We start from the raw sequence: 22758 nt of genomic DNA, 5'->3' as shown, positions 1-22758 counted from the left end.
TTATATTGTACAGTAGATAGCACAATAATAAAAACAGAGAAAAACCCAACAATCATATGACCCCCTATGAACAAGCACTTTGGCGACAGTGGGAAGGAAAAACTCCCTTTTAACAGGAAGAAACCTCCGGCAGAACCAGGCTCAGGGAGGGGCGGGGCCATCTGCTGCGACCGGTTGGGGTGAAAGGAGGAAAACAGGATAAAGACATGCTGTGGAAGAGAGACAGAGATTAATAACAGATATGATTCGATGCAGAGAGGTCTATTAACACATAGTGAGTGAGAAAGGTGACTGGAAGGAAAAACTCAATGCATCCATGGGAATCCCTGGCAGCCTACGTCTATTGCAGCATAACTAAGGGAGGATTCAGGGTCACCTGGTCCAGCCCTAACTATATGCTTTAGCAAAAGGAAAGTTTTAACCCTAATCTTGAAAGTAGAGATAGTGTCTGTCTCCCGAATCCAAACTGGAAGCTGGTTCCACAGAAGAGGGGCCTGAAAACTGAAGGCTCTGCCTCCCATTCTACTTTTAAATACTCTAGGAACAACAAGTAGGCCTGCAGAGTGAGAGCGAAGTGCTCTAATGGGGTGATATGGTACTACAAGGTCATTAAGATAAGATGGGGCCTGATTATTTAAGACCTTGTATGTGAGGAGCAGGATTTTGAATTCAATTCTGGATTTAACAGGAAGCCAATGAAGGGAAGCCAAAACAGGAGAAATATGCTCTCTCTTTCTAGTCCCTGTCAGGACTCTTGCTGCAGCATTTTGGATCAGCTGAAGGCTTTTCAGGGAGTTTTTAGGACTTCCTGATAATAATGAATTACAGTAGTCCAGCCTGGAAGTAATAAATGCATGAACTAGTTTTTCAGCGTCACTCTGAGATGGTTCCTGCCTAGGTGAGGTAAAGTCTGCTGCCTCTGTGACCCAAAGGCTCAATCTTAGCTGAGATGGAGAAAGATGCACAAGCTAAAATGTGAGCTGTGAAAAAAAGTGTCACTGGATGGTTTAAACGTCTTCACAAATAAACAGATGAATCCATTTGTGACACGATCACCAACCTGCTGTGATCGTGACACTTGGCTGTATTACCAGGCCACTTAAAAGTTTTGTTTCTTCAACCAGCATCCAATTATAGAGTAGCATCTCTATTACTGCTGAGTCCTAATTGTGGAGACATGGTGAGAAGACAAAAACAAATAATTGTCCAAATGATGCATTTCACTTAATGAATTTTGAAGAGATTACTAAAAATCTCTCATACGTACACAAATGGAGGCAGGTGCATTGTCCTTAAAGCATTCATCTCAGCATGTCATTTAAGAGGGGTGATGGTTCTGCTCCCCTTGCAAAATATGCCTGACTTGACTCTCGAAATATGATGTCTGAGGATAATTTGGTACATCTGAGCTAATGCATTAATATTTCATATTTTATAATGGTCCACTCACAGAGCATTGAGTGCAAAGCATAACCCATACACTGTACTCGAGCGACACAAGGCTAATTATAACCTTGTCCTCTAGATAATGACTATTTGAGTATATAATGCACTTGTAAAGCAAGGCAGGAGGTTGTTTAGGCCATGCTACTTCACAGTGCGATGGGTTTTAAGCAGTGTTAGATAGTTTTATGTTTTTCCTTTTTTTTTTCCTGCCCAAAATGAGTAATCTGAACTTCATTACTTAGAACAGCTCCATTAAAAGTGGAGCACTAAAGCAAGGCCCTCTAAAGCAAGTAGCAAGCCTGTGCCGACTGTTTTGCCCAAATGACTCCATACAGCACTCATAAGTCACTATCCACAGGCAAACTGCTAGATTCACACATCCTCCCTTTGATTACCACTGGTTAACATTAGCTCTCTACCCAGAACAAGGGTGTCAAAAATAAGGCTTGGGGGCCAGAATCCGTTCAGTCCAGCCCACTTGCTTTGGAAAACCTTACGGCAAGTTGAGTAAAGTGATTTGAATGCTCAGACAGAAAGGGGAGTAGAAAAGTTCTACCTCCCTCATGGCTGTTCATGGTACAACAAAGTAATGAGATTAAAAAACTACTAGATGACAGAAAATTTCCTGTTTTTTCGTTTCTTCGGTCCAGTGAGTTTGACATCCCTGACCCTGAATGTCCAACTGAAGACTTTTGAAGCTATCTAGCATGGCGTGAATTCACAACTTCCAATAACCTCTTAATCTCTTGCTAAAACCAACACGCTAACACCAACTAAACCAAAACAATCCTGTCTGATAATTTGCTAACACGGTAATATCAGCACTCCTACATGACCGAGCATACTAAACGTTTGTGATGTGCATGTGTAAGACTGCAGGAATATCAAGAACATAAAGATGTTGCTGCTGAAAGCATTGAGCATTTATTAGCAGTTAACAGAGAGAAGGGAGTTGGGATTGAAGTAGAGCAGAAGAGCAGGGAGACCCAAAAAATCACAGAGAAAAACAGTCAAATGCATTTAGCACATGTACAGACAAGAATTAAAAGAATCCTTTCAAGTAAATTTTTAAGACCTTCTGCAAGAGCAAGGGAGGCACGAGCACAATACATATTCTAGTTTTTGTGTCCAATGACTGCATCTAATGCTGACAAACATGCAATGCATGCACAAAGAAGACACAAAACAGTTAAGCTGCCACCAAATTTAGCACATTGGTTGATTGTCCAAAAAAAATATAAGTTTTTAATGTTGCATCAATTTCTCATGTGCCCTAAAAATCTGTCTGTGCTACTGGCTTTGTTTTTACAAATGGTAAACATATGCACAGAAATGTTCTATGCATGTGTAATCAATAGTGAAAATCTGAGTTCAACTTCAGTTTAAAGACACAAAAATAATTCTGGATACATTCAGTTTCTCTCCACGGTAAGTTTGTTTTCACAAAATACATCACTTTTCTTTTTTTTTATAAGGGGGCAGACTGCACAAGAGCACACATTATAGTAATTCACCATGAGCAGCTTGTGCACATCACAATTCATCCTCCTCTTATATGATGTCATCTTCTGGAAGTAGAAATAAGCCAACAGCAGGTTAGAAACTCCTGTGAATGGTGACATTGGGCTCTATTGTCCTGAAACACAGTGAGAATGCAAATGGAAGCAAAATCTCTTTCTGCAAACATGACAGCGAGACGAGCAAATGTTTGCAGTTTTGAGACGACATTCACTACCCAAGCACAGCGAGGTACAGTCTAATGCAATGAGGAGAAAAGAGTGAGTATATTATTCGCATGAGGCATTCAGCCTCTCATTTTCCAGGTATTGCCAAGTCCCAGGATCCTTTTCTGTCAGCTGTCAGCTGGGTGTCAGTTCTAAGTAAAGTAAGCAGGATTTAAGTTACGAGTCATCTTCCATCCTCCAAGATGCTTCTGAGTAGAAGGCACATGTCCATAATTCTCCAATAAAGGGTACTTTTTATCGTGTGATGCCTTCTCATGTGTGAAATTGTAAAAAAAAAAAAAATGTTTTAACAGCATGTATCATTTGTTCAGGGAACACTGGATAGCTCGTTTGTGTTGCCGCTCATTATACGCCTCTACTTGAATGCACATGAGCTACAACTGCAAGTATTTATAAAGATAATTGGAAGTGGCAAAATGAAAAATAGCTGTAATAATCATCCTGACATAATTCAGAGTTTGTCTGCTCAGATTTGGACTCATTCATCATTCCTGCTGAATTTGATGGCTACAGGTATGTAATAAATTACACAGAAACCATACTGCATTTCACAGACTGTCCAAGTCTTGCCACTCAGCAGCCACAGTGCCAACACATGTGGGCAGTTATTTTTAATCCCCTATCTAAATGAATATGGACAGAGCCATAACTTCACATTCTTCTTTTCCTGGCCACCGGGACAAAACCCAAATCACTTCCCAATCCCGATTTGAATCTTACTTTGGCCAAAGTCAACAAGACTTTTTTTTCACTATTTATGCTTTTATACAACTTTGTACTCAAATGATCAGTCTCTCCAATCCTTTAAAGACCAAGTACATATTGGTACTTGGTCTTTGGTCGGCTGCAAGCCGATTTCTGTTCCCTCTGCAGGACAGACTGCTGGTGACCACTGCTCTACAGCTGGGAGTGCTCTGACACTGCCGTTACTGTGCGGCACGCTGGCTGTACAGTAGCTGACAGGGAAAACTGCAGAGGTGATGAGGTCAGCTGAAAAGACCATAGGATCTCCTTTAACCTCTTTGCATGTGACTCAAAGCTCTTGATGTCTCTCCAGAGCAAAGAGAATCATCCTGGGCACCACTTGTTCAGCCAACTGCCCTCTTGAAGGAGGAACAGAGGCATTAAAAGCAGAACAATGTTAGGAAAGAGCTTCTTTCCATGGGTGGTAAAGACTTTAAATACACTTAAACCTAACACTGCCAACACTGAGCATACATCTCAGGTGTAATAAGCTGGTTTGTGAGTGATTGTGGTAACATGTTTCCTCCTTCCTCTTTTCATTACATCTGTTCTTATCTTGTCTTTATAGCGCTCTGAAATTTCATTGATTAATATCTGTACAATGACAATAAAGATTAATCTTATCTACAGAAATGTAAGAAAAATGGAACTAGGCCCTGAGTTCTGTTAACGTTTCTTCATGTACTAATCGACTCTATCACTCACATTCATAGCGGGTAAAAATGAATGTGAGTGAATTTTGGTGGTTTAAGGATTAGCCAGGGATTGGCTAACAATGAGCCAATGAGCGTGCAGCCAGGCAGATCAACTCCTTGGACATCACAAGTTTTTAAAAATGTGTTGATATAGCAACAAACCCAGGCTCTAAACCCAAGTAGGGTAAAATATTTGTTTTCTCAAAAACACAAACAAAAACGAAATTATGCCATAGATGAAAAAAACGCTGTATTTTGTTATATACATTCTTTTTAAAACATGTGTTAGTTTGAGGTAGAGAAAAGATTGATGTTGCAACTCAGACAAGTGATTACAAGCATAGTTATAGCTTTAGCTGGCAGGTGTGCATGTCTGTGACGTCACACATTTCTGCAGCAGCTGCAGGAAAATAGAGCCCATTGTCTATTCGATGAAGCTTGTAGCTATTTAAAGAAAACATCTACTGTATGCTCAAATTTAGAGAACATGTCTGCCAGAACAAAGATTCATCAATGCTCAGTTTGCTTTGAGATTATGGGGTTTTTTATCTCTCGTTAGCTATCATGCTGCTCATGCTGTATTTTTACCTTACCATCCAATCCATAACGCCTATTTTTGCGTTACTGTGCGAGTCTACTGTAGCTTATCATTATCCTTGGATGTGGCACTCATGTGATATACTGTACAATCAAGGTGATGGCTGGAAAAGTACAGTCTAGAGAGATGCTGAAATTTCCATAACGTCAGACTGTTAAACACGCTACAGCGTATTTCCAAGCTAACCTCCAGTGGCTGTGAGACAATAGAGGGCACTGTGGTGTTGCCCTCCCTGAGGAAAAAACCTGTTTTATTTTTTACTCAATTATTTTAGTCCTTTTTTAAAACTAGGTGCTCAAAAGCTTTTCACCTCCTGTCATTTGGAAATGTCTGAAGGTAATAAACCACTGTCAGATCAAGGGGCTGGAGCAGCAGCAGTGTTGCCAACTTGTACCACTTATCAGCCCGCCTGCTTACGCTCCAACAAATGATGTTCATAAGTAAACAGTCTGCCATCAACAGCTTTTGCTGCCAGTGCCGGCTGTACTGTGATGTGTGGGGCTGTGACTCTGGCTCCGTCGAACTGATTCAGTGTTGATGTTTCTTCATTTTTCACCGTGACCTGTGTGCGTTGTTAAAGGCTCTGTGTGTAGAAGTTTAAAAGTGAGCATTTTGGTGATCGTTGGCAGCAAAAACAGTATGGCAATGACAACAGTTAACATTTCTTCACAATTTACAGTACTGTAAAGAAGCTTCACGTTAGTTCTTCTTCTTACGAATGTGTGGGACATTTTTTTCCTCTTCTTGCCTGCAGAGTCACACTTTTGCTTTGTCTTTGCATCCAACGGCCCGCTCTGACATCAGATGTCTGCTACAGCGTTTCCTCCTCGTCGTCAGCTGTTCCACTCATATTTAGAACAGGCAGATTTTCCCTCAGTGAGATATCATCCACCCGCTTGGGACCGCTGTCCTCAGGCTCCTCGGGTATGGATGGATCCGAGTTACTGATTACGTATCCTGGCAGGGTGGCATGCGTGCTGATCACGGGTGGACCTGTGCTCCGGTAAACGCGGCTGGAAACGAGCGTGGTGGAGCGCGTGGAAGGCCCAGCACCAGCCAGGTGGGACTGGCTGCTGGTGCTGTTGTTGTTCAGACCTACGACCACAGACCCATAACGGTAGCGGCCGCACACAACTGGACCCTCCCACTCAAACGAAAGGTTCCACCGTGTCCATGTTTTCTTTATCTCTGTCTGGACCTGTGGGGGTGTGGGGGAAACAAAGCCCGTAAATACATAAAGCTGAGGGGTTTTTTCAAAGATCAGAGTGCAGAAGAAATATTCTGAGGTCCAGAATGTTTTTTAACCAGTGGTTCCTTGTTCCTGTTTCATTTTGTTTAAACTATCAGAGCAGCCAGACTGCATGCACATCCCTGTTTCAGATCTTATTGCTGCTTACATTCCCGTGTGGAAATTACATGTTTTATCACAGTTTTCTCCAGGTAGTCCTCCAAAGACATGCTTTTTAGTTCAACTGGTGGTTGTAAATAAGGTGCAGGTGTGAGTGTCAATGTGGCAAGCTGCCTCTCTGTGACTGTCAAGCAAACTGTCGAGGAGGCAAGCGGGATAATCTGTGCAATCCTAACCTGAACAAGCAGTTCATCCATCAAACAAACAGCTAATTGAATCATTCAATTGTGTCACTTCCTCCTATATACACCATTTGCAAACACAGAAATCACCTTTTCCCACTCATGAAGGTATTTTTAAAGGAATGATGTCCAGTAAAACTGTGTGACCCTCGCACAGGTAGCACAGGGACACACAGAAAGCAAAGCCTGAAAAGAAGACATCATTTTTATCTCTGATAAGGAAGTTATGTTTTGCGAGCTCTGGCAGACATGTTTTCTGTCTGTAAATATAAAGTTTTGAACAAATTCTGATAAAACTTTGTGAGGGTGTAGAGAAGTGTGGTGTGTATTGTCAACATATAAAAAGCACTGTAAAAAGATTTAAAATATCATCACACATTTGACTTTTGACCTTTCCTTCAAGGTCAATATACTATCTAAAGATCAAAGTCATAATGATGCTATGTAGTGCTGTTACTGCCATTTTGTGTCATGACATTATTTCTTCATGACATTTATGTACATGCAGCAATTGTTTCTAACCCTTTGAATACATGAATAATGCTCCTAAATAAGGTTTAATGAATGCCACACATGTACTTTAGCCATATAAATAAAAATAATAATAATTGTGCATGAATTGCATACACAACAAAGCTGACTCACTTTGTTTTTTGGGGGGTTTTTTGCCCAAGTTCTTTGCTCCTACATGTCACAGCTCATTCTTTATTCCATCACTAAACCGAAAACAAAAAAAGATTTCTCCACTCCTAACTACGAAGAAAATAAACTTCTTCCTTGATGCATTCCTAATCGCCAGGTCTAATAACTTATAGTACGAATGCCATGCACCAAATACAGAAGTGATTCAATTCAATTCAATTTTATTTATATAGCGCCAATCACAACAAAAGTCGCCTCAAGGCATCAAGTGATGAAATAGGCACGTGTCTGCACCCAGTCATGGCTGAGAATCATAGTGGAAATGAAGCCCGAGCACATGGACCCGGAGTACGCGTGAATTTATAAATCTGACGACTAGAGCGTGTATGCAGATCTCTGCCTTTGTGTGTACGCACAGTCCTACATGTGAATTTACTGTTTTATGGTATCAAACACTTGAGATTGTTTGCTGGCCACGGCAGCCTACACTTTCCTATATGCAGGCGGATGAAAAAGATTCAACTGTGCATGCAGCGCGTGGGCTGAATGACTAAAACGGAGCATTAGGAGCAGCTTAAAGCTCCACGGAGCAGCAGAGTAGGGTGTTAATTCCAAGTGTTGGCTGAGACCCTTTTACGTTACATGAGTCATTTGGCTCAGTGTTAATAACAAAATAACAAATTGCTTTATGGCGCTTTTATTCAACAGAATATAAAAACCTTCAGTTTAATTTGGCGTTGTTTGGTTTTTGGTGACTCTGGAAGGCTCCGGAGAATAAAAAGGAGAGCTCCGAAGGATAATGAGGATCACGAAGGGAAAGTGAACGACAACATAAAAAAAGAGAGAAGTTTTTTGTAAAGATCAAAGTGGCAGAAATGGAAACTTTAATTCTGCACTGAGAGTGCTGAGCGCTGCACTCTCAGTGCAGAATGAGATAATAAAGAGTCAGATAATATGGCAGCACAGATGAACGGAGAAAAACAGGCTTCATCAGCCTGACCACAGATTACATGTACCACCGGAGTAATTAAACCCTTTGTAGGAGATATCAGCAGCTGCATCAGCGGGGCTGGAATTGTTTTCATGTTGTCAGTCTGTTTGCGTGACTCTGAGTGTGTCATCACGGCAAAATGTGATCCCGACACCAGCTGTGGGAGGAACTACCACAAAGGCAGCTTTGAGCACTTAGACAGGCGTACAAAACCTGACAGTCTGTCTGTGGACACAACAATGTGTTATGAAAGATGCAGTCACACAACTCTGCAGCTGTGTAGTTGTGATCAAAAAACCTAACTTCAAGTCAGACCCATTAGTACCGAGTTCCCATGTAATTATACAACAATGCAGTAAAAACTGAGTATATCTGGAGCATCAACAACATGTTGACAGGGACAGCAGCCATGCTCTCTGGTTATACTGTCAAAGTACTTCTATCAAGTGTGATTAAATCACTGCCTACTCACCTCTCCATTGCAGTAGCAATAGATAATTGACACAAAGAAGCCCTGAAAAGAAAAACAGAAATACAAGTTATGAACTGTTTCAGACATTTAGTGTGATGATCACATTCTATACCACTTTGATTTACATGCAATACAAAGAATGACTATTAAGATGATAGTGATGCTGCAGGTAACCAGTTCATATCACTTTGCTTTAAATACATTTAAAAAATTAAAATTTTCCATGTAATTTTGTCGGATACTTACAGTATAAATAGTTTAATTTAATGAAATTGTCAGGATAGTGGCTCTGCGACCCAGCGTTTTGCTTGTTTTAGTTTTATTCTTTGATTATTGTTATTTTCTCAGTGTTTCCTGGTTTATTTTGAAAGAGTCTTGTGTGTCACTGTGTTTAGTTTGACTTCCCCTGTGACGTCATTATGTTCATTCTAGTCAGCTGTTTCCTCATGTGTTTCCACTTCCCCTGATCGCCTCCTGTGTGTATTCAAGTCCTCTGTCTTCCCCTGTTCATTGTCAGGTCGTCTGTTTTTCTTCCACGTCTCATCATAGTCGTTTCATTCTACAGTCTTGTCACAGTTTTCACAGTCTTTTCATTTTTCCCAGTTTAGGTTTCTGTTTAGTTGTCGCTCCTGTTTGATGTACATGTTTACCAGCCTCAATAAAGGGTCGCTTTTGGTTTAAAACTGCAGTCCCTCGCTCCAGTGTCTGCTTTTGGGTGCGTTTATAAAAGTCACCGGCATACAGGACCGGAATCTGGTCACATTAAATGTACTTGATTTGGATAGATCCAGTTTACACTGTTATGACCCTGGCCATAATCTGTGTTGGTGGCTGTTTTCTTTGTATGTGTCTTTAAGTCTTTGCAGGTCCCTAATTGGATGAGCTGGCGGCTGCTGATTGGTCCCCTGATCATGTGGTCGTATTCAAAATCCCTCACCAGCAGTTGTCCCGGAGCAGCCACTGACAGCAGCAGCAGACCTGACCCTGGCCTCCAAAACCTGTGACATTTGTGCCTGTGACTTCTGCGACTTTCTGAGTTCTGTATATAGTGTGTACATTAGTTTTCATTGTAAATAGCACTGGAACAGAAGGGGTGAGCTGCCTTATTGTTTTTCCTTGCACTGTTTTCTCCTGTTTATCTCAGTTAGGGAGTTAGGTGTAGCGCTTGTCTTTTGTTTGGTTTTTGATTTCACACAGGGTTTTAGACAGCACCTCCTCCTGACTTAGCTTGTTTTGTTTGTTATTTTGGCCTTTGTTCACCCCCGAGCTTCATTTTTCAGTGTAGAAAAATAAACCACTGTTCACTAAGAAATTGGTTTTCCCTCTGTGTATGGTTTTGGGGACCAGGGCGGGGCAATCTTTTCAACTCTTATGTTGCGTTCCTGTACCCCTAGACTGGGGCGTAACAACAACAAGCACATTTTCCTCAACGATTAATTACTTGAATAAACAGACGTTTGATTTTATATATTTCAGCTCACAATTATGGCTTCATGTTTATCGAGGATGTAGAAGATTTTTCTTATTGTAGTGTTTATCTAATTAAAATAAAGAAAGGATGTCTCTGGCTCCTTCTGTTCACTGAACCAGAAAGTTTTTAACACAGTTATGAATTATGAAGGTGTCTACAGACAATCTGTGTTTGCATGCTCATGTGTGTTTGTGTGTGTGCATGTCGTGATGCACAACTAGTGAGAGACATCTTGGTAGTAAATCTCTGAAAAGCCAAAACAAACCAAAGTTCTCTGGAGAGATTTTTAGTTTTTGATTTTACTAAACATTTCATCATGACAGTAACTGAAGAAGAATATACTCTGCCAAGCTGTGGAAAACAGGAACGTTAATAATGTACAGACACCAACGTCTCTAATTTTGATTTTGGCAGCTTGGATCTGAACTGTTCTATAAGAAGACCTGCAGCTCAGCATTGTTTCCTGAATGTCAGGTTGACAACCTCTCATTTAAGAAATATTCCTTTGAGGCTCATACTGTAACAAATTCTCTTAATATGAAAAATTACTCATTTAATCTCTTTACACAATCATTGCCCCTGAAATCAGTATACAAGGTTACCTATTTCACAGTCTTTGTTCGTAAAAATGTTACCAAAGAGTAAAGAAATATATATTCTACAATGATGAGCTTCAGGTCCTGCATTTCAAAAATAATAACTTAATTTAAAAAAAAAAAAAGGATTCAGAGAATCAGAGACATTTATCCAATATCAAAAGAAGCACGTACTTATAACAGAAGTAGAAATATTAAGCCAGAAAATAACATAGTGCAGCTACTAGTGTTACTACACTACACTGCACTCCAAGACCCTGACACAGCAATGAGTGAGAGCATCTGCTATTTCAGTGTAAAATCTGCTGTGCTGACATACAAATGTACCAACAGCAAGGATCTAAATAAATCAGTTTACATCTAGGAATAACTTGGAGGAATAAGGAAGTTTCCATAGTTGAATGGTTTGAATCTACTGACTAGCTGGGGCTTTCTCTGTGTTTCCTCCCACACTCCAGAAACATGCTTGTTAGGTTAACTGGTGATTCTACATCAGGCTTAGGTGTGAACGGTCATCTGTCTGTCTGATAGACTGTCCAGGATGTTCTCCCCGTGTTTGCGTGGGTTCCCTCCGGGTACTCCGGCTTCCTCCCACCGTCCAAAGACATGCAGCTTGTGGGGATAGGTTAATTGGATAATCCAAATTATCACTAGGTGTGAATGTGTGAGTGAATGTGAGTGTGAATGGTTGTCTGTCCCTGTGTGTTAGCCCTGCGACAGACTGGCGACCTGTCCAGGGTGTACCCCGCCTCTCGCCCTATGACAGCTGGGATAGGCTCCAGCGCCCCCCGCGACCCTGAAAAGGATAAGCGGAAGCGAATGGATGGATGGATGGATGGATGGATACATATATAATATTATGGAAATGTGACGCTACAGGAGATCAGTTGATGTTGTCTCAAAATGAAACCGGGGGTAATATCAATAATCTCAAGGAGAATGAGTGAAGATGCCAGCAGGTGTGGTTGTCCAATTAGGACGTTCCATCGCATAATTTCATAAATGCCCTTCTACCACACCCTTCCTGACAGACTGCATGGACTAAAGTACTGCGCCACCTATGCAATGCACTGCTGCTCGGCCACAGAAGCCATGAAGCTCCGGGTGGACAGTTTTTGTGCTAATGTTAATGCCAGAGAAGGTTTGGAACAGCGATATTTGCTGTGGTTCCTAAATGCTTCGAGTTTGCAATTTCTGCAATATCTCACATAAATAATGTAGGAGTTATTGAAACAGTGGCATCCTATACAGCACGCCTGTAATTTAATGAGCTCTTTAGAACAATGTATGCAAAGGCAGACAGCATGGCTAGGTGCTGCATTTTATACACCTGTAGGAATGAGACTGAAAACACCTGAAATCAAAGATTAAGAGCTTTACTTTTATCCATATTGTAATTAAATATCTAAAAGCAGCCGGGATGTCCTTGTGACCGTAAAGCCAGAAAGCTCAGCACTATCAGCAAACAGAGGTCATCATACTCTCCTTACTGTGACTAAACCTTTCCCAGGCCCTCTGATCCAGTGACACCCCACAAGGGCAATGGGCTAACTCCAAAGAATCCATCACACTTCAGGCCTTTATCACTACACTAATGTGCTTGAGTGCATCTTTGTAAATGCATTTTTTAAATTAATTGTCACTTGCAAAACCAATCATACCAAACCTGGAGTCTGGGAGCACTCATCCATGCAAAAGAGAATTGGAGGAACTGAGGTGAGTAAGAGCCTGGCAGATAATTTCCGCCCCAGGGCCTCCCAGCAGGTTAATCTAGGCCTGTGGGTTGCTTAGCACCTGTCCAGACTTCACTTAAATACAAATGATACTTAGCATCTGCCTTTACATCTGCATATAGCTTAACTTTATTTTTTATCTAAGGGTTTTCTTTTTTACATGTATTTACATGGATAAATGCAATAACAAGTAATGTTTGCGAGTGAATGTGTATAATTTACACATTCAGAGCAATTTTTGTCTCCATGATAATATTGTGGTTTCAAATAAATGTGCTCATGCTGAGGTGGATGCTGAGGTGGATGGAGTGATGCAGCTGAGGGTTATTTGGCTCATCGGGGGGCAGTGCGTAATTTTTGTGCTCATTTTGGCAGAAAATTGTGTTTTTGTTGCATCTCTGGATCCCATCACAAACTCAAGCATGGTGTTTTGCTTTGGCTTCAGCTGGCATAGGTGCACATATCAGCCTAATTTAAAAGAAATCATTAAATGTCTTGGTTGTACTGGTTGGTTGAATATGGCCCCCTACTAGCATAATTTAAGGATGTAGCTGCACATTATCTAACATGGATCAGAGCTTTTTGGGTCCATTTATTAATAAGGTAGAACAATCTTCCTACAGGCAGCTAACAAAACAGGTACATGACCTTTTGTGGATTTTGAAGCTGATACAATGTTCCACACGCTTCCTGTCTCTTTATCCTTTAAAACCTGCTCTACACGCATATCCTTTATTCTGGAAATTAGAAATGCCGCATTGCGGTTGTATGACTGCCAACCACTGAAGTTGCAGTCAAATTAAATTTTAATCATGTCATCCTGGAGGCCAAGTCAAAGTTTGTGCCAAATACTAAGAAATTCCCTCAAGGCATTCCTCAGATATTGTATCCAAAAGCCTGGGATGGCCAAACAGACGACCTGAAAGCCTAATGCGTCTAATGGCAGCCACCGCCAGCCATGAAAAGGTTGCGTACCTACAAAGTAAACAAAGTTAAAGAGTCATGCTTCCTGTTTGTGAAGCCTCTGTGCTCTGAAGTTACTGTCACAGTTTTGTGAACTTGATTTATATTCCTATTTTTGAATAATGACTCTGAAACCACGACTGTTAAACTGACTCCTCGCACAGTCACGTCTACCTAAGCTTGACTTTGGCACTGAGACTGGGTGCATTTTGCTTACCCTGCACCTACACTGACTATGCACCTTTAAAAGACATACAGAATTATTCATGAGTGTTTTCTGGGTTTATTTTTTTAATAAATATAATGCAATGTGGTGTTATGTGAAGGAAAGTACTTATTATAGGAATGACAGTCTATTTTGTTCTGCTGGTAAATCAGAGTATTGTTAAAGCTGACATTTAAGACATTTACATCATCTATTTAGTTTTTTTTGTTTACAATTTTATTTAATTTTCCCTCTCAAGTTGTGTAAAATCTTAATAAAAACAAAATGATTTACGTATCTTTAACCTCGATATTTAACAGTCATTTTTTTTAAACTACACGGTCATTTTTAATCTGATTCCAGTAACATTTTACATTAAGATGGCAAAACGTTTACCACTCTACTGCGTCAGCTGTTATTTTATTTATTTATTTTTAAGCTGAGAACCCCGAGTGTTAGATTACACACTGATAATGCAATTTCCAGATAAACGCAAAAATCACTCATATTGGAACAAATATGTCAGATTAGTTTGACCTTTTTTTACTAAAGTTATAAATGTCTTATTTTTTTCCCTTTTTTCATTTTTAAGTTCTTATTAATTGCACATTGTGTCTGCTATATAATTTCCTGTGACACTGCTCAGCAATCAGTGGCCTCAGCGAGAAGTCCAAGTACCTTTACCACAAAGACCTTTTATTACACGACTTTCAGAAGTTCAGAAGTATTGACTGTTCATCGTAATAAATGGTTGACTGGTTAATAAAAAACGTAAGTAAATGTGCCTGAAGGCTCGGTCAGTTATTATAAAATACTTAAAACACAGTGGATAATTTGCAAAACACTTACATGTAAACTTAATTGAAACTAAAGAAACTACGAATTATGAAAACGGCATGATCTCAGCGAAGACGACCAGCGAAAATCAACTGTAGGAAAAGATCATAAATCTGTCTGGTGACCTTTAATTACCATGTTTTCTTTTCTATAATTACTTTTAGAGTACATTTGACTATAAAGAACTCGGACAGTAAAAATTACACATTAAGTTTCGTGCATTTTACATTTTTCCCATGAAAGGCCTCATTTATTCCTTTATTTATTTGTTTATTCATTTATTTATTTATTACACTGAAGCATCAAGTTTCAGCTGTTTCAAACAGTAGCTTCGACATTTATGGCATGAACATTTTGGTAACATGTTTGCTGATTATTCATGTCAAGCTGAAAATAAACTCTGTTCATGTATGTTAGTTAATCTAGTTCACACCCAGGAAAGGGCTCAACCCCACTTACATATAATTATAAACTGCTCATTTAAATGTAGGCAGCACTCAGAGTCATTATGAAGGTGCTTCACTGAATAATGAACTGCGTTCTTGCCGCTGACAGTCATCCAGAGTCATTTAGAGAAGATAATTGTGGGACATCCCGATCCATGACATGAAAAATGTAAAAAGTGAGCTGACTAGTTGACGTGTAAGTGATCAAATATCCACGAGTCAGTCACTTTCAAAATAATAACTGACATGTGAATTATGAATCCTTGTACGCTCCAATCATAATGAAACTGGACATAAATTTATTTATTTATGTTTATTTTCTTTTCACTTTGAAAGTCAAACTCTTCTCTAACCAGTTTTTTACTTTTTATGCAACAAAAACATTTAAAACTTTTAAGTTGAGCTGTAGGCAGCCAACAGTTTGAGAGTCCTCTAGAACAGCGGTGCCCAATCCCAGTCCTCGAGAACTACCGTCCAGCAGCTTTTAGATGCATCCCTACTCCAACACAGCTGAATCAAATGGTTTGATTACTTCTTCAGCATGCCATCAAGTTTGCCAAAGGCCTGATTACAAGCCATTCATTTGATTCAGGTGTGTCGGAACAAGGATGCATCTAAAAGCTGCAGGACGGTAGCTCCCGAGGACTGGGATTGGGCACCACCTCTCTAGAAGATTCTCAGTAAGCTATTGTTACTCAGATTACATCCAAAACATGAACACAGCAGTTTGATTACACTTTCTTTACACTACCAGAGGCAAATAAGATGAATTCACTTTTGAATTTTCTTTGAAGGTGTCAGAGAGCTTAAAGAAATCTACTCTTCTGTGTGTGTGTAACAGTGCTTATTTTTATTTGGCCGGAGAAAAATCTATAATGATCTGCTTTTAAATGCTACTGCAGTGCGACAGCAGTAATTAAAGGCTTTTCTAAATGCTAAATCTTTAGAGCCGCTGTGGCGGTACAAGCCTCTTGATTCAGGGAGCACCGTAAAATCTCTGTCACTCACATCGTTACTGCCGAGACAGGTCTAACAGTACTGTAATTAAAAATGCAGGAGCACTGGTGATACTGTTAATTGATTGGTTTCTAATGGATTTGTGGCGAGTCGTTTGAAATGTGTCAGTACCCAAGACACCTGCTGATTTGGCTTAGAAAGAGTGGAATAATTATTAAAAACTGCCAAGCTGGATATGCTCATGAGTAAAGTCGCTTGCTTGATGCTTTCCCTACTCGCTGTGCAGTGTGCAATTGTGGTTTTACACGTGTTTATTTAGACAGCAGATGGAACAGATGCCTGTGACCTTGGAATAGATATAAAGAGCTTGTGTGTACCAGTGTAAATAAACGATGTTCATTGTAGATCGCTTCTAGCTGTCGGGGACTGCACAGTTGTAAATAGTCTCTCATTAACTTGCCAAATAATGCTTGGACTGACCGGCTGAAAGTTTCCACAAACAAGAAAAAAGTGCAAAATTAGGAAAATAAAATGTTTTTGTTTTTCAGTTAAAAGTGGCCAAAATATTATGGAACATGTCCAACGCTAAGGAAGTCCAAGTGGCCATGAAAAATGCATTTGCTCTGTGCACCAAAATTGCACTCCCTTCATGGATCGCCAAAAGTCTGAGCAAAATGACCTGGTGCAGGTGTGTTTGCTGCTCGGTGCATTTGTCACAGGAAGAAGCGGACGTGAAGCGCTCATTACATGTTGCGTAACACAGAAAGTACCTGAAACGAGTTGAAAAACAGCTCACAGTACATTCGGATTTCCCAGCTTGGTCCCTGATATGTATGAGGCATCCCAATGAAGATGATGTAGTGGATGCCGAACACCAGCACGAGCACAAGAGTGGACTTTGCCAGTTTCCTGCGGGGACACACACAAGACAGAGGTTCTAGTTTTCATATTGAAGTGACTGAAAGCAGCCATCGTTACAGTGTACAGCTTAACTAGCAGCAAATTAGTTTGCTGTTTGCCAGGTTAATACTTTCTCTGGATGCAGAATTGGTTATGATTTTTTTTATTGCCAAGCATCTATTCTTCACACAAGCTAAGCTAATTCTCCTGGCTCGAATACAAAAGTACAGGACAGGTTTTCAAACTTGTTGCTCGGGGAATATTAATTTGAAGAAAATATTTTTCCTTAGCAAAGTAACTAGACTGCAGAACTAAAGTATACTTTTTCAGTTTATCATTTAGGCTCAGTCTTGGGAGAACATGCATAATAAATGATTTTAAACAAACTCTGGGTCTCCGTTTCCCAGAGCATATAACAAGCTTCGGCCTCCACTTCTGGCTTCAGTGAGAATCCCGTTAGTTACCGTTCGTCTAAATCAAAAAGTGACAGATGTTTGAATGCATCAGATGAAATTACTTCTGTTCTGTTGGGACTATTTCCTGGTGGGGATGTATTCGACCTGTTGTTTTTGAGCTCACTGACTAGAAATCAAACTGACAGCTTTATGAATGCATTATAAAAGTGGGAAGTACCTCCTAGTCTTAACAATATGAACAAATACACGTTCCAGTCACTGCAGACGGCTAACTGCAGTCCATCATCTACGCATCCACATCCAGTGCCGTTGTCCATCAACAATGGCACTGAAGGAAGTGTGCACAGTTTCACTCTCAAGCATTTAATAAGGTAAATGAGCATTAAAACAAATACTGTGTTAAAGTTGACTTATGCCAGCAAGCTGAAAAAACATGCACCAGAATACATGTGCACACACAAATGCAGTGCCAGTGCACACGCTCATTAAACAGTACGGGCCTCCATAATATACTGCTCAGGGATCAGTTCCATGCTTTTAATTTATGAGACCATCTGGGTTGTTTTGGATTGTATTGCCTTTGGTCTGAAAAACACACTGAAATGTCTAAACTGCCTTTAAGCTCAGATGAGAACTTCATGTAATGACTCATCCTGGAAAGTGAGGAGCAAGTTTGCAGCCTATTAAATTTCTGCTGTCCCTTGTACGCCCCCGGGGGAAAATGAGAACTACAACTCCAGCAAAAGATTGCTGCAGTCTGCAACAGAGGAGCAGTTTGAAAGTCACAGTAAATTAGAACATGCGATGAATTTAAAACTTTCTGACAAGATGCATAAAAGGCTGGAAATACAGGAGAAATCCTTGAGCTTCGAGGATTTCTCCTAATGTGCTGTAGCATGTGGCTCATGCCAGGATCACAGTTATAACACTTCTCTTTTCATCTGTGACAGAAATATTATGCAGTAGTCTAAGTTGTCACATGCACATCATTTTGAATTTCCTGTACAAAAAAAAAAACACAAAACAAAAAAACAAACAAACAGTAAAGCTAGCAAGCTAAGAGCAAGCTAACATCCCTGCAGAACTAGAGTGGGTGTTCCTATATTGTCCTGTAATTAATGAGATCTTTAAATATGGTTGACTAAGGGTTAAGAAGGGGAAGCACATGAGAATGTGAATAAGAATGTGAATACTGTCAAGGTTCAAAAGTTGGAGAAAAGGAGTACGGAGGGCTCGCAAGCAAATAACAACTCTGGTCCGGAAGATGTGGTCAAAGCAAAGATTTATTGATAACACGCGTGGAGTCCGAAGCTGGGCAAAGTCAGCAATCGAACTGAACTCAAGATGATTAAACAAAGGTTTTATATGGGTACAATAACAAAGCCCCCCTCTTTTGCAAAAATAGACAAAGTACAGCTTACATCACTTAAACCACAAAATGTTCCTGCTAACTTTAACATAGTTTTACAGAACATCACGTCTCATCTCCATCCCGTGTCGCCCCACGACGCTTCCTTATCTTCCTGTAGATCAGGTATACTTCCTGTAAGCATCTGACAATCTGCCGGCACAATTTGCAATTGCAGCAAAACACATCTTGACTTCTTACCTACCAAAATAGATCTGTTATGGTGTGTGTGTGTGTGTGTGAGTGTGTGTATGTGTGGGTGCCTGCCATGTAGGCTATGTATGTGTCATGACCCCGTCTGCACCTTTGCTAACCTCACACTGCTCGTCTTAGCCAGACATCAGGCCTGTGCACCTACACAGCTGAACTCTGTGTAATTTCTAGGGTAAATGTCACACTCGAACCATGAAGGAAACTTACTCAAACTGAACTGAAACTTAAAACTTACTCAACAGATATAAGGTATAAATGATAAAAACTTAAATCTTAACTTTAAAGAATATAAGTAATAAAAGATAAAAAATCACTCCAGGCGTATGTAAGCAGGTGTGTTGCCATTTCTTTCAGAGCTCCTGTCCTCCTCACCGTGTATTGGCTGATCCTTAACGCCTGCCAAGAGTTTCTGACCTTCACTTGACCAGGAGCCACAGCTCTTTAATAAGCTCAAATGCAATCATGTATAAAAGATTAAAATCATTTTCATAACAAAAGTTCTCTCTTCTCAGATCTACCCATATGTTTGCTCGTCTCTACTACAGTTCAATCATTGAAAATCACACTGATCAGCATGCTTTGTGGAAATTACAGATTACATCATGGCAAAAGCATTTGTCAGACCCCTCAATACCTGTTATAAGTTTAAAATATTTCAACTTTGGAGAGACATTCAGTTGACACTGGGTCATGAAGCCTCTCAGTCTATATTCTTTCATAAACTCTTTCTTAACGCCACCAAGGACGAGCTTATTGTTTCCAGTTGTGGGCAGCCAAAGCTGTATGATTCAACTTTTACTGAGTGTCAGGAAAAAAAGGAAAGGGCTTAGAGGTGGTTCTTAAAATATGTTCCTGTTACTTAATTCCAAGGATAAGGTTGTGTTTTCAGGTTAACATTGGCTGTTAAAAGCCAGAGTTCAAAAGCACTCCAACGACTGTTTTCACACGACTAACACGGCGAAACTCTGCTTTGCATTTCGTGTGCATACATCCCAACAGCAGACAGTCGTTTCCTTTAATGTGACCAAAGAATAGAAATGTTTGGACCAAATGTAATTACTAAGGAGCTGAATGAGTACTCATGCTCTGTCTCTGAAGAACGTTTTACTGTGAATGTTTTAAAATTACCCTTTAAAAATCAACTTGTCAGTGTTTGTCTCTTAAATTTCCAATTTCGCTGCATAAATTGAAATCAAAACTTTAATTTGACTGAGGCACAAGGCTAAACATATGTATGCATTTAAATCACGCAAATGAAAAACAAATCTCATAATATTCTGCATGAAAACATCGATGCACCGGACACGTGAAAACAAAGACTGAACCTTCATTCATGGAGGAAAAAGGCAGATTTGGCGTGATCAAAGACATAATCTGCAGCCAGTTTAATCATTTTTTAGTAACGACTGCGTGACCTTAGAGAAAAAAAATGAAACAGATTTGTTTTTCATGTTTCATCTCATTAGTCCACCCACAGCATTCACAGGAAGACACCACAGGCTTTTGTTCAAAATTCATCAGCACATATTTGGCATGGTTTGTTCCAATCGAATAAACTGATTCATTCCACGTGCAGCCTCATAGCCATCCTTTGAAGTTCTACAATTATGGTCACTAAATGTATTCATTCAACTTTATAAACTACAGTTAGACTGCACTAATATTTATTTAAATACACAGATACAAACATGTTAATGTAACTGTTTCACTCGCCCTGTCAGTTCTGTGCATTAGACTCTGTGCTTTCAAACCATGGGGCACATACAGCTGACGAGCCTGGCTGTGATATGTGTTCACTGACTGATGCAAAGTGCCTTTCAGAGCCATCAGTTACATCAGAGTTGTACCAACCTAAACAACTGCTGTGGCAGTATCACTAAAGGCTGGCTCAGCAGGCCAGAAACATGATCTGATCATCAGAGTTTGGAAATAAAGAAAAAAAAACTTGATTTTCCACAGACTATGTTGCTGTGACGAGAGCGCTGAGCCTGAACACAAAGGTGTCAATTTACTGGTCGATATAGATTCTGTTCCTGTTCTCAACTATGGTCACAAGAATGACATCGCGGATACAAGCACTGGAAAAGGGCTTCCTCTGAAGGGTGCCTCGACTAAACTTTGGAGTGAGCGTTGCTGCTCCTCCACACCGATGAAAGGAGCCATTTGAGGCGGTCTGGGCATCTGACTTGGATGCCTCCTGGATCCCTCCTACATGATGTGTTTCAGGCACTTTCTAGTGAGAGGAGGCGTCGTGATGGATCCAGGACCTGCTGGAGAGATTATATCTCTCAGCTGGATTGGGAATACCTCGCTGTCCAGGACAAGCAGAGGGAGGCATGGAAAAATTAGCTCACTTAATTTAAAGCAGAGGAAACCAGTGCACAGCTTGGTTCTAATTAGTTAAAATGTTACTGTTGATCTCAGTATGTGAATCTCTCATCAGATCCCTTTTATATTTCCATTTTTGTAACTGCTGGAACAGAAGAGCAGAAAGATGACTGAGACAAAGTTTAATGGACTTGTTTTTGTCAAAATCTAAGAATCAAATCAAATTTTTACTTGATTCTTCGATTTTGGCCGTGTGGTTCTCATCTCCTCTTTTTTTGGAGCTGGAAAAATAAGGTGTAAACAATTTTTCCTGCTGAAAGATGAAGTCCTTGTGGTCCATTAGCTTTCTTATCTCAATGATTTTGTGCGAGCATGTGAATGGTCTGATTCTGAGAAATAAGCTAATAGAAAGAAATCTACTAAAAAGATTAAAAGGTAAAAATTAATGGGGAACAGAAAGAAACGGGAAAAACTTAGAGAAAATAGCGAGAATGAAAAACAGAAAGGTTAAGTGAGTAAAAAGGAAACAAAGAAAGAGGTGAGGAGGATGACAGAAAATGGGAACCAGAAGATGGAAGTTGAAAGTAATTTACTTTTTGATGAGTTTTTTTTTTTGTGTGTGTCAAAAACGAAGAAGTGCTCTTGTTTTCTTTCACAACAATAGAAGTGATTTCAATTTTTTAATGCAGGTTTTTATACCTTTTCTAATGATGTGAATCAAATGTAGAGAACAGGTGTCAGGTTCAGTGGAGATGACTGCAAATGCGCACAGGATGGTAGAATGAAAGAGAGACGTTTATTTTGACTGAAGACTGGGATACAATGATAAGTAAAACACAAAATACAAAAGGAAAACTAGAAACATAAACTGACTGGAACCTAAAGTGGCAATAATACTAAGGCTGGAAAACACAGGAACTGGGAAACACAAAGGGAAAATAACTTCAGGTTCCAACAAGGGACAAACCGAGACTGAGACAGTAAGGGAAGGTGATTAGGAGAAGTGGAGACAGTTGGAGACACAGCAGAGACAAATCAGGAGTAAAGAGACAGGGGAAGCAAAACAAAATCAAAATAAACACTAAGACAAAGACACACAAACTTCACTAAGACAAAAGGTAAACAAACAGAGACATGTCTGACTTCACAAGGAGGCAAAAGGATAAAACCTGGGGTAGGGAGAAAGGAAACAGGATAGGCAATAGCTAAATGGAAAGATAACAAACAAACACATGAATAGACTAAATACAAGGAACTGAGAGAGGAGGAAGGAGACACGGTGAGACTAAATACAGGACACGCAGAAAGTGCAGACTCGAAACAGAAAGGGAAACAACATGAAGACAAAACTGACTTCACACG

The 22758-nt window shown here is 40.0% G+C and overlaps 1 protein-coding gene across 1 annotated transcript in view; it reads right to left on the bottom strand.

Annotated features, from left to right (window-relative positions):
• Positions 1-766: 766 nt before the first annotated feature.
• Positions 767-22758, bottom strand: part of pth2ra (parathyroid hormone 2 receptor a) — a 74871-nt gene continuing 52879 nt past the window's right edge. The window contains exons 11-13 of the mRNA XM_039600201.1: positions 16902-17040; positions 8924-8965; positions 767-6426 (exon numbers count right to left, since the gene is read on the bottom strand). Of these exons, the coding sequence (XP_039456135.1) occupies positions 6040-6426; positions 8924-8965; positions 16902-17040 (568 nt within the window). The 3' untranslated portion in view covers positions 767-6039. The remainder of the gene's footprint in view (positions 6427-8923; positions 8966-16901; positions 17041-22758) is intronic.

This window comes from Oreochromis aureus, linkage group 16 (genome assembly GCF_013358895.1).
Source record: "Oreochromis aureus strain Israel breed Guangdong linkage group 16, ZZ_aureus, whole genome shotgun sequence".
NCBI lineage: Eukaryota > Metazoa > Chordata > Actinopteri > Cichliformes > Cichlidae > Oreochromis > Oreochromis aureus.
Note: the sequence above shows the minus strand (reverse complement) of the source record. Positions and strands in the feature narration are given on the sequence as shown.